At 59.5% G+C, this 10,952-nt stretch overlaps 1 protein-coding gene across 6 annotated transcripts in view; it reads right to left on the reverse strand.

The window, feature by feature from the left end:
* Nucleotides 1–57: 57 nt before the first annotated feature.
* Nucleotides 58–10,952, reverse strand: part of WIZ (widely interspaced zinc finger motifs) — a 23,835-nt gene continuing 12,940 nt past the window's right edge. For 2 of the 6 annotated variants that reach the window (XM_023763315.1, XM_023763317.1), the window contains 7 exons: nt 8,024–8,527; nt 6,587–6,985; nt 5,450–6,001; nt 3,855–4,382; nt 3,239–3,658; nt 2,754–2,949; nt 58–1,758 (listed from right to left, as the gene is read on the reverse strand). In XM_023763315.1, the coding sequence (XP_023619083.1) occupies nt 1,599–1,758; nt 2,754–2,949; nt 3,239–3,658; nt 3,855–4,382; nt 5,450–6,001; nt 6,587–6,985; nt 8,024–8,527 (2,759 nt within the window). In that variant the 3' untranslated portion in view covers nt 58–1,598. Of the gene's footprint in view, nt 1,759–2,753; nt 2,950–3,238; nt 3,659–3,854; nt 4,383–5,449; nt 6,002–6,586; nt 6,986–8,023; nt 8,528–9,448; nt 9,620–10,901; nt 10,947–10,952 lie in introns of those variants that run through there. The other 4 variants (XM_023763316.1, XM_023763318.1, XM_006099639.3 and 1 more) reach the window with 3 other exon arrangements.

Genomic DNA, 10,952 nt, shown 5'->3' on the forward strand with positions numbered 1-10,952 from the left:
AACGATGAGCTGAAAAACCACATGCAATAAACAAGAAGGAGCAGCCAACAAAATATCTTAAAATCTCAGAAATGTTCAATAAACATTTGCAGAGTGAGAAAATAAATAACATTGCAGAGGAGCCAACAGCTCGCTTTCTCCTTGTTACTGGGGTTCAGGGTGCATGTGTATCTCCCGACAGGTCGCATGTCTTGAAGGCAGGCCAGTCCCAGCTAAGAGGTCCTGACAGCTGTGCACTCCTCCCTCCCCCAGCGTCCCCCACCCCCTCGCTGGTCAGCTCCTGACTCCAAGAGCCCTTGGGCCTCAATCACTTCTCCGTCCTGGCTCCCTTCCTGGACCAGCTGCCCAGAGCCGTTTCCTCTCCTCTGCACACAGGAGCCTCGTCACCAGCTGGCCAGAGTCCACACCGGCCATGCCACTGAGGGCCAACAAGCTGGGAACTCGAGCTCATCCCCAGCTGGGTCTGGTTGGTTTGGTGGCCAAAGGGAAAACCCAGGACCTCCTGAGACTCTGGGTGGAGGCGGCTTGATCCCAGCCCCAGGTGCCAGCTGATGCCAGCCTGTCCACTTGACAGAAAAACACACGCTGGCCGCCTGCCCCGGGGTATTTCCAGAAGAGAAATTTAATCTAATTTACATACTTCTAGGTACATTGATAACCAAAATGTGGCCACTGAAAAAAGTTAAAAGATTGATCAGCTCCCAGTTTCTAGCTGGCCCAGGATCGCAAAATAAAAAGATCCACGTTCCTTATTCTCTACACAAAATGCGTTTTTAAAAAAGTGAAAGGTCTAAGGAGCTGTACATAGAAAGGAACAGTGAAAAGAGGGAGGGGATAGGAGTGGGGAGGAAAGTCCCACCCCACCCCTTCCAGGGCCCAGAGCCCCCAGAGGTTCTGGGGGGCCTGGACATGGCAGGAGGCAGCTGTCAGCTCTGAGCTCTTCCCAGCTGGGAAGGCCCCTCTGGGGGAGGGGGGGCGGCCAACAAGGATTTCCGTGGCATTGTGGGCTCAGTGGGGGCTCCCAGGCCTAAGTGGGCCCGCAGAGGGAGCGTACCTTCCCCTGAGCAAGCACCGTGGCATGATGTGTTCGTTTGACTTGGGAACTGGGGGGCTGGGGCAGATCCCGGGTCTCACGAGGTGTGTGCGTGCGTGCGTGCGTGCGTGCGTGCGTGTGTGTGTGTTCGCATGTGCATGTGTGATAGGATATTCACGGGGCAAGAGGGAACCAGTACAGGGGGTCTTTGGGGTCCTTGTAAATGGCCACAGATGGCAAACAAAGCCCCACCTGGCTACTAGACATTGGGGAGTGCTGGCCTTCCTCCCATGACCAGATCACCTGCCACCAGGGACCTGGCCGCTGCCCTGGCTGGATTGGGTAGGTGTGGCCTGAAGGAACACACCCTGGGTTTGGCCCCAGAGTCCTTGAGCTGGGGGAGGGGCGCCCTGGCTGTAGTGTGCCCGGCCCCCAAGGGTGCCGGTTTGAGGTTTTGGCTTGCTCCTTTGGGAACGGAAAAGAAAGAAGGAAGAGAGAGAGAGGAGGAGACCAAGGAGGAGTAGGAGACAGAGGTGGCACGAGAGAGATCTGGAATGCTTTTGTGTTAGGGTGCCTCTGCCGCCGCTGTCTGTGCTGGAGGGGCCTGGGGCTCCTCGGGCGGGGGGTCTGCTTTGGAGAAATTCATCTCCAGGATGTGCCGCTGTAAGTGCCGCACCCACTCCTCCTGGATGGAAAGAGGTCCCTGGAATTCCACCTCACAGAACCTGTGTGGGGGACAGAGAGAGGGAGGAGTGGCCAGTGCCCTGGCTATACCCTGAGTGTCCAACAAACCTGATGTTGCTCAATGTGGACAGAACCAGCTCAGGATTTGAGGGAAGGGAGCCCAGAAGCCAGATGTTCCCCAATGGACAGCTATCTCTACCCATCACGGGGTATTGGCCAGGTCCCCCGGAGCCCCATTTCTATGCTCAGGGCAGTCTGCTGGCTCAGGTGCTGGGTAGGGGTCATCTGGCTTCCAAGCACCTCCACCATCTGACTGTAGGCATGTGCCCTGATTGGAGAGAGCAAAGAAACAGATCCTTCCCTGCCAGGCTCTAGGAGAGAAGGATGAAGCTAGGGAAAGGAGGGTCAGACACTAACAAGCACCTACCCTGCTCATGCACCCTTCCCCAGCTCCCAGCCCTCACAGCCCCAAGGAAGGTCTCACAGCACATGGGCCCCAAACTCAAACTAGTGGCTGGAGAGACTTAGGTTTGAATCTTACTTCTGACTTGGCCTGTGTGGCCTGAGGAAGCCCTCTCACATCCCAGACTCCCAGTTTCCTGGCCTCTGACACTCACCTAGACTTTGGTATTAATAAACTAAGACCTATTTTTTCTTAATCAGGAAGACACTTTTTTGAGAGTTTACTGTGTTCTAGGCACAGTCTGAGGGCTTTATAAACATTCAACTCTTTTAATCCTCCTAACAAATCAATCAGGTAGGTCTGCTATTAACCCCATTGTATAGGTGGGAATATTGAGGCATGGAGCAGAAAGTCCTCGCCCAAGGTCACTAAGCTGCTAGGTGTCAGGGTCCCAGCCTCATGCTCTGGGGCATCTGTCTGTGAGGAGCCTTTAGCCTGGACCCAACCCACCCCAGGGCATTGTTGAGGTTCCCTCCCAGCCCTGAGCAGCTCCTGTCCTGTTCAGAGGCTCTGTATGGCCAAGCCCAGGCAGGTAGCCCCCCACCTTCCCTCCCTCTCCCAGGGGCCTCATACCTGCACTTGAGGGTATAGATGTTGCCGACGAACTTAACCAGTGATGTCTGGGGGGGACGAGGCACCAAGGAGGGGACTGGCCGGACCCGGGGTGGGGGTTGCCGCACCTCCTCCAGCTTCTGCTGCAGGTCATTGGCCTCCTCGCCCCCCCTGGCCGCAGAGGTATCTGCAGGGCGGGCTTGTCGGCGCTCAAATTCTGAAGAATGGGGAGGAGAGGGATGGGAGGTCAGCTGGAGGATGAGGACCCTGGGGAGGTTCCTCCTTCAGCAAGTGATGATCGATTACTGTGGGGGTTTGTAAGACGGGCAGCTGGTGCCTGGATGCTGCCTGGCCCTGGTGACAGGTGGGATGGCGGATGGATAAATGAATGGGTGAGCAACTGAGGAAGTGACTCCAAGACAGATGCACAGCTGAAAACCTGGGGGAACAGTGATGGACCCTGCTGGTGTCCATCGCCCTCATGACCCTCTGCCCCCAACACTCACTGTTGATGTTCTGCCGCTGGTGCTCCTCGGCTTTCACAGTGCCTGGTGGGCTGGCTGCCAAAGGCCGCTCACCACTGTCGGCTGCCCGGCCAGCCTCTGGCCCTGGCTCACCCCCAGCACTGCGGCCCACCACGGACAGGCCCCCAGGTGCCAGCCCCAGGTGTGGCCGCTTGTCGCTCTCGCGGCCATGGCCAGCGTTTCGGAACTTCTTGGTGAAGGGGCGGCCACCCTGGATGTAGCTGCGGTAGGCGCCCACCTTCTGGGGCCGGTGCTTGATCCACTCGCTCAGCGTCTCAATGGGTGAGCCATTCACGCACCACTCAGTCACACCGAACTGCCGCAGATGCGCCCGAGCATGGCTGGCCAGGGCCTTGCGGTTTTCGAAGTAAAGGCCACACAGCTCACAGCAGGCCTCGGTGGCTGCAGACAGAGGGGGCGCTGCTGAGCCCCAGAACCAAGGGAGCAAGGGTACCCAGAAGTTGCCGCCCAGGTCGGGAGACAGCCCCGCCTCCCACTGGGGCCTTGACCCCTGCTGGGGGTGGGCATGCGTGTGGCAGTGCCCGGCCATGCAGGCCCTGGCAGATGCCCTCCCAAGACCCTGCCACCCACTGCTTACAGGAGTGGGAGGTCTTCTCGTGAAGGGTCTTTGCCTTGAAGGGCAGTTCAGTCTGGATGTAGGTCTTGGCCTTGACCTCTGCAGAGAGGAAGCGATCCTCCTGCAGGGGTCGCTTGGCTGCCACTGAGCCCAGGTAGCTGGTGGCTGAGGGCTTGGCACCGGTGATGGGTGCCAGGTTGAGCTCACGGGGTACCTGGGCCAGCCCAGCTCCTGGTTTGCCTGGCCGGCCAGCCATTGGCACCAGCGGCAGGAGGGGCTGCACAGACCCAGGAACCGCTGTAGGGGGCCCATCCTCAACCAAGGCAGGGGCCAGGTCTCCAGCTGGAGGCTCCTTCTTGATGAGGCACGGCTTAGACTTCTTCTTAAGGATCTCCCGAAGCGTGTCGATGGGTGAGCCATTGACGGACCACTCAGTCACACCCATCTGTCGCAGGTGGGAGCGTGCGTGGCTGGACAGGCCTTTTCGGTTCTCAAAGAACTCACCACAGAACTCACAGCGGATGTCACGCACTGGCTCTGCCCGTGATGCTGAATGGGGTGGGGGAAGAGAGGAAAGAGAGAGGTGGCTACTGGTAGGAAGCCTTCAAGCTTAAGGCCAGTGTTAACTGCCCTGCTGACCCATCCATGCAGTCCCACACCCGAAGGACCTGCTCCCTCATCTTCCTCCAGGGGCCTTGGTGTACATCTAGTCCTTCTGCTTGTTCTGTCACCTCAAAGTCTAGCTGGCTTCCAGAAGATTCCCTGGGACATGGTGATATGTTAAGGAGCAAGCACTCCTTTGATCCAGGGTTCAGATGCCAGGATGACTGTGACCCAGTGTGATCCTGGGTAAGCCAGTTGCCCGCTGAGCCTGTTTCCTCCTCTGCAAAATGGAGATGAAAACTTCCACCTCCCAGTGTTACTGGGATGTGGATGGCCTAAGGCGGGAGCAGGTGAGAGCATGTGGCACCAAGCAGCATGAAATCACTGTGCTAGGGCCTAGGGCTGGGCCATCCTCACCTGTTGGGCATGCAGTAAGAGCTCAGCCAATCTGACAGTGCGAGAAACAAGTAAATGACAGGGCATCACAACTACTGCATACGCAGCTTTTTTAACCTGACACCTTGCTAAGCGCTTCACATCACTTCAGAAAACCATACAGAGTGGGGACCATCTATCCTCCAAAAGAGGAAACTTGCCCAAGGTCAGATATTGCTAGAGTATGGGGCAGCTGAGAATCTACCCTGAACCTGACTCCCACTTAGTGTCCACAAATGTCAGAGAGACAGTTCAGACCAACTTCTGGTGGGTTTCTATCCCTGCCCATGGCAGACATCACTAATTAATCCCTGCAATCTTTCTTCCTGGGAATCTGGTTGGTTGCCACTATCCAATCAATTGAAGATGACACAAGAAATAGAATCGTTTTGCCATCACTGAATGTATGAAGGAGAATCAAGAAGCAGCTCAGTAGCAGGAGCACACAGCGAGCTCCTTGTCTTCTGAACCTGGGTATCCTCCCTTCCATTTCAACCTGGGCCCTCTGGGTATCCTGAGGGGAGGGGGTAATCCCCCACCTGACCTGTTCTCCCTGCCTTGCCCAGGGTCACACTTACACAGGTTCAGGGGGGCCATGTCTTCCCGTGGCGCCAGCCAGGGACCCTCAGACGGGTGTAGCTCCCCATGAAGGGCCCCTGGCAGCATCTCACGCTTGATCTCCACACGCATTTGTTCGGGCTTCAGCTTCTTGGTCAGGGAGGGTGCAGTCAGGCCTGAGAACATCTTTCGGGCCGTGGGAGGAGGAGAAGCAGTTGGTGAGTGGCCCAGGGGGCTGCCTGGTGGTGGTGGCAACTTCTTGGCCAGGGGCGAGAGGTGAAGGTCTGCAGGGCTGCGGGCTTCCAGCGAGCTGCCAAGACCTCCGCTGCCCACCACCTTGGCCAAGGCTTTTGGACTAGGTCCTGGTGGACTGAGGGGTCCTCCAGGCCGGGACTGAGTCCGCCTCTTGAGGATCTCCCGCAGTGTGTCGATGGGCGAGCCGTTGACATACCACTCAGTCACACCCATCTGCCGCAAGTGGGAGCGCGCATGGCTGGAAAGACCCTTTCGGTTCTCGAAGAACTCACCACAGAACTCGCAGCGGATATCGCGAGCTGGTTCTGGGCCTGAGGCTGCAGCAGAAGAAAGGGGCAGTTAGCACCATGGTTATCATAAGCATTGTCACCTGCGGGTCTCCTGGTCAGCTGGGCTGCAGCACGCCCACAGGGCTGGGGTAGTGGTTGAGGGCAGGTGCAGGCCAGGGAGCTGAGGACTGGGGTGGGGGGCCAGACACCCAGCAGGAGCAAGGGGAAGCTCCAGAGAGCCATGGGCCCTAGGTCCTGGCGGAAAAAAACAGAACCAAGATTCCACGGCTCTGCAGGTCCCGACAAGGACTGGGGCAGGAGGGCAGGAAGTGGCAGCCTAAATGCCACGTGCCATCCAGACCAAGGACAACCATGGGCACGATCACACCAACAGGCAGCACCCCACCCTTGGCCTTCATTCTCAGGGAAGGTCACATTCATGGAGGTCAAAGGCCAAGAGGGAGGGCATAACAGCCGACCGCCAACAAAATCTCTGGGCAGAACCGGCCCACTGCCAAAGGCCCCTGTCTACTCCCTGCCCCAGCAAGGAGGGAGTAGGGAGGGGGCTGCGACCCCCCCGGGAGGGGCTCCAGGGCCCGAAGGGAGGAGGGGGCAGCTGAAGCGAGAACCTACAGAGGTTGAGAGGAGACGGCTCCACATCAGAGGCCCAGAAAATGCCAGCGGCTGCGGCGGCCGAGAGGTCCTGCTTCCCCCAGGGGCTGGCCATACCCGCAGCCTTCAGCTTGGCCTTCTTGGCCGGCGGTGGGGGGGGGAGCAAGGAGAGGGCCGTGGAGGTGGGAGGAGGCCGCCCCAGCTGGGCCAGCACGCTGCGCCCGGGTGGGAGGCGATTCTGGATGCCGACCCTCCTGATGAGCCCGTGGAGCACGTCTATGGGGGATCCCTTGGCATCCGGGTCGCTGACGCCCAGGTGGCGCAGGTGGGCGCGGGCGTGGCTGGACAGGCCCTTGCGGGTCTCAAACCAGGCACCGCACAGCTGGCAGTCCAGCTCTCTGCCCCCGTCACTATCTAAAGCTGCGGAGACAAAACACAGGGGGGGGTTCACGGCCGCCACCTTGGCCGGCCCTAGGGAACTGAGACAGGCGGGCCTGGTGTGATTCGCGTCTGTTCAGGCAGTCCGGGGTCCAAGACTTATGTCGCAGATTGATTTTTAAGAGGTTCTGGAAAGTACTGCTTCCTGCCTCGCTCTTTGGCATCAATGTACGTGTGCAGAGCTCAAGGATGTGGGGTAGAGAGGCAGCAGCCCAATTCCAGTGGTCTAATCTGATGCTCTCAGGCCTTCTTCGCTGGGACCCCAGCTATGGAAGCTAAGTATGGTAGGTGGCAGGTACAAAGCAGGGTCCGCCTGGCTGCCCAGCATCATGCAGCCGAAGGCACACCTGCTTGGGGCTCTGCTCCTACAAGCACAGCAGACCATGGAAGCAGCTTCACTGGAACCTGAGGTGCCCCGTTGGCCAGGGGGCCAAGACCCTGGGCTCATTCCTAGGCTCTAGGGGCCGCCGATGTGTGGGAAGGCCTGATTTCCTAGGGGCCACCCGAGTTAAACCTGCTCACTGAGACTTAGGGGGTTTCTTCCTACACCCCACTTAGCCAGATCCACAGGCAGACTGGACCCAGCACAAGTCGGAGATGCCTCTGCACGGGACTGATGGCCGAGAGCATGTGAAGACAGGGCCAACCATGGGACCTCCTGTCAGGTGGACCACTTGTCTACCTGCAGGACCCAAGACACCCCCCAGGTGGGAGCAGGCATGGCTAGTTCCCTTCACTGCTCCAATCCTCAGGCCCACATAAGGCGAATAGCTGCTTAAGTGGCAAGGGTGATCCTAGCTGGCCTAGCAGCCACAGCGGGAAGAACAGCAAAGTGGGAGACAGGTGATAACATGCAGCATGGCCAGCACAACAGGAGACGTAGCACTGTGACCAATACTCCGACCCAAAACACAGGAACTGCGGTCTCCATTGCCCCCAACCCTGAACCCTATAGCCCAACCTGAGGCCTCCGCCCTCCCAGGGCTGGTACCTCCCTCAGCTCCCAGGACCCACACTCACTGAGGTTCAGGGGCCCCTCGTCCTCAGACTGAGGCCACTGTGCCTTTGGGGAGGCCGGCCGGGGGCTCAGGGACAGCTGGGGGCTCTTGTCCTCAGGATTCTTGGGGATAGGGGAGCCTGCCAGGGCCAGTGGTGCCTTCTTGAGGAGTGGGGAGCTGGGCGGGTGAGCCAGGCCCTTGGCTGAGAAGCCAGGAGGCGACTTGATGGCCTTGTTGATAGCAGGGGCGTCCAGGGGCTTGGCCAGGGTGAGCAGGCTCTGTCGGGGGGCCCCAGCGACCACCTCCTTCGGGGAGCTGGACTTCTTAGTCAGGCCCGGGGGCAGCCCAAGGGGTGTGTCAGGCAGGCCCTTCTGCTTCACGAGCTCGTAGAGGAGGTCGATGGGGGCACCGCTGCTCTCAGACTCGGCCACACCCAGCTGCCGCAGGTGGGAGCGCGCATGGCTGGACAGGCCCTTGCGTGTCTCAAAGCAGGCACCGCAGACCTCGCAGGTGGTCAGGCTCTGGGCTAGAGGGCAAGACAGAGGCCAGGAGAGCCAGCTGTGAGGTCCCACCGGCCCTGCCCTCCCACTTCTCTTCCCTTGGGGCCCCGCTCAGTCAGCTCCGTGCAAGGGTTTTGTTTCGGTCAAGCCCACATGGTCCTTAAAATGACCCTAATGAGGCAGAAATTGGCCTATCCAGTTTGCAAATAAGGAAACTGAGTCTCAGAGAGTGGAAGAATTATGCCCAAGGGGCCAGTGGCAGAGCCCTACCGTGGTCCAGCCGGTGAAATTCCTTTTGTATCTCCAATGTACCAACCTGGCAACAGGTTTTCACGCAACCACTGACCTGCCAGCCACACACTTTACAGAGCTAAGTCCTGGCCATCCTCTGCCACCCAATTCATGCCCCAAACACTGGGCTGGAGGCCCCAGCCATGGTCTCGCAGTGCCCTGCACCCTCTTCTGCAGAGCCCTTATCCCTGCCTGTCTGCTTCTTTGCCTCCCCACTCCCCAACTTCATGACCCCAAGGACAAGGGCCAGGTCTGTCCTGCAACTCTGACATCCCTGGGGTCCAGCACAGTGTCTGTCACTACTTAGTAATGACCTGAGAATAAACACACACACAAGGCAGTGTCGTGAGGAAGATCACACAGCCAACGAGGGTCAGCGTCAGCCAATGAACTGGATCTGAGTGTGAGCCTTGACAGCCACCACCACTGCTTCTCTGGATGCCTCTCCCTCGTCCAGTGAGGGTGAAGCTCAAGGCCATGCATGCCCAGGGCAGCAGCTGCTCAAGAAAAGACAGCTGGTATCTCCTGGGTGCCTTGCAGTGCCAGGGATAAAGCTGTGGCCAACCTGGCGACCCACTTTAACCCCAGGTCCAAGAACTCCCTGTGAGTGTGACCAACCTGGCCAGTACCATCACCCTGCCACCTGGGCCACTCACCCTTGAGGTCCGGCAGCTCTTGCTTGCTGCCATGAGAAACCTCTGCAGCCACTTTGCTGCTCAGCCGATTGGCCACCTGCTCCAGGGGCCCGGGAGCAGGTAGGCTCTTCCTGGGGAGCAGAGGGGGGCCCAAGTCCATGGCCACCATGGTGTTTTCTTCAGAACCCAGGCCTGTGAGGTTGGGAAGACAGCCTCAGCCTCAGCAAGGCACAGGCTGTCTAGCCCTATAAGAGCAGAGAGCAGGGACATGGTGGGGGGTTGCTTCACTCTCATCCTTGGTGCCTACGCTCAGCTCACCCCATGGAAGCTGAGGCTCCACGCATAACCCCCCAAGCCAGTATGACACGGGGATGTCAAGGCTGCCCCCTGACAGCAGAGACCAGGAACAGCTTCCACCCCAGTCTCTGAATACAGGTCGGAGGACACAGTGTCAGTCTGAGCCACAGCTCCCATTCTAGAAGGTCTCAGAGAAGGTCTTTCTCTGGGCAGAGCTTGTGGAGGGGAACATCTGTCGGCCTTGGAGACAGGTGGGGGGCGGTCAGAGAGGAGTCAGTAGAAGGCCAGAGGCAGAGGCAGTGCAGAGATGAGGAGCCAGGACCGGGAAGAGGCTCCGACAGACTTGTGGGGAGTTTCCAATCAGGCAGGACAGCCGGGGCTGGGGCTGCAGCAACAACCGGCCTATTCTCCCAGGCCGAGCTCTAAGGGGGTCAGCGGAATGACGACATGGCTGGGGACAGGAAGAGCAGGGATCACAGAACTTTGTGTAAAGTTTGTGAAGCATCGTCCATCATGCCATAAGCTTCCCTGGGTTGGCTGTGCATGAGGACAGGGCGTCAAAGGTGCATTTTCACGGTCTAATTTTTCAGAGAAAGCGGCCTGAAGCCTTTTGAGCTCCCCCCCCCCCCCCCGCCGGGTTTAGTGCTGAAGAGGATGAACAGGGCTCCTAGGATGAAGGACCGGTGTCGGCGGGGGCCTTGGAGGCGCTCAGCGCCGGGATAGGGAGGCGGGGGGTCCCCAGTGACCTAAGTTAGTCAATGTGAGTCCCACGGAAACAAGAAGAAGGCAAGCAGAGAGGCCGGCAGGGCCGGACCCCAGGACTGTGTCCCAGTCTCCGGGCGGAGTGAGGTGGGCGCGTCTGTCAGACGGGACAGGGGCCGCGTCGGGGCTGAAGTGACTTGGAGCGGGTTTCCGCGCCGGAGAGGCCGCGACTCCGAGGAGGGACATCACGGGGCCCCCCGAGGAGCCAAGGACACCTGTCATTCGGGGCGAGGGTCCCGCGGGTGGCGGTGATGGTCTCCGAAACCCGAGACCCTGAGAGCGGCGACAGGAGGCCCAGGACCCGCGCGACTGGAGGGCCTGGGGGAGGGGCACCCCGGAGACGGGACGGTGGGTGTCGGGGCGGGCGGGACGCCCACTCTGTCCTCCCCTCACCCTCCCCGGCGCGGGCTCTTACCCGGCGCGGGCGCAGGCGCGGGCCCGGGCCCCGGCTCCGACTCGGCCTTGG

Source organism: Myotis lucifugus, unplaced genomic scaffold (genome assembly GCF_000147115.1).
Source record: "Myotis lucifugus unplaced genomic scaffold, Myoluc2.0 scaffold_280, whole genome shotgun sequence".
Classification (NCBI taxonomy): Eukaryota; Metazoa; Chordata; class Mammalia; order Chiroptera; family Vespertilionidae; genus Myotis; species Myotis lucifugus.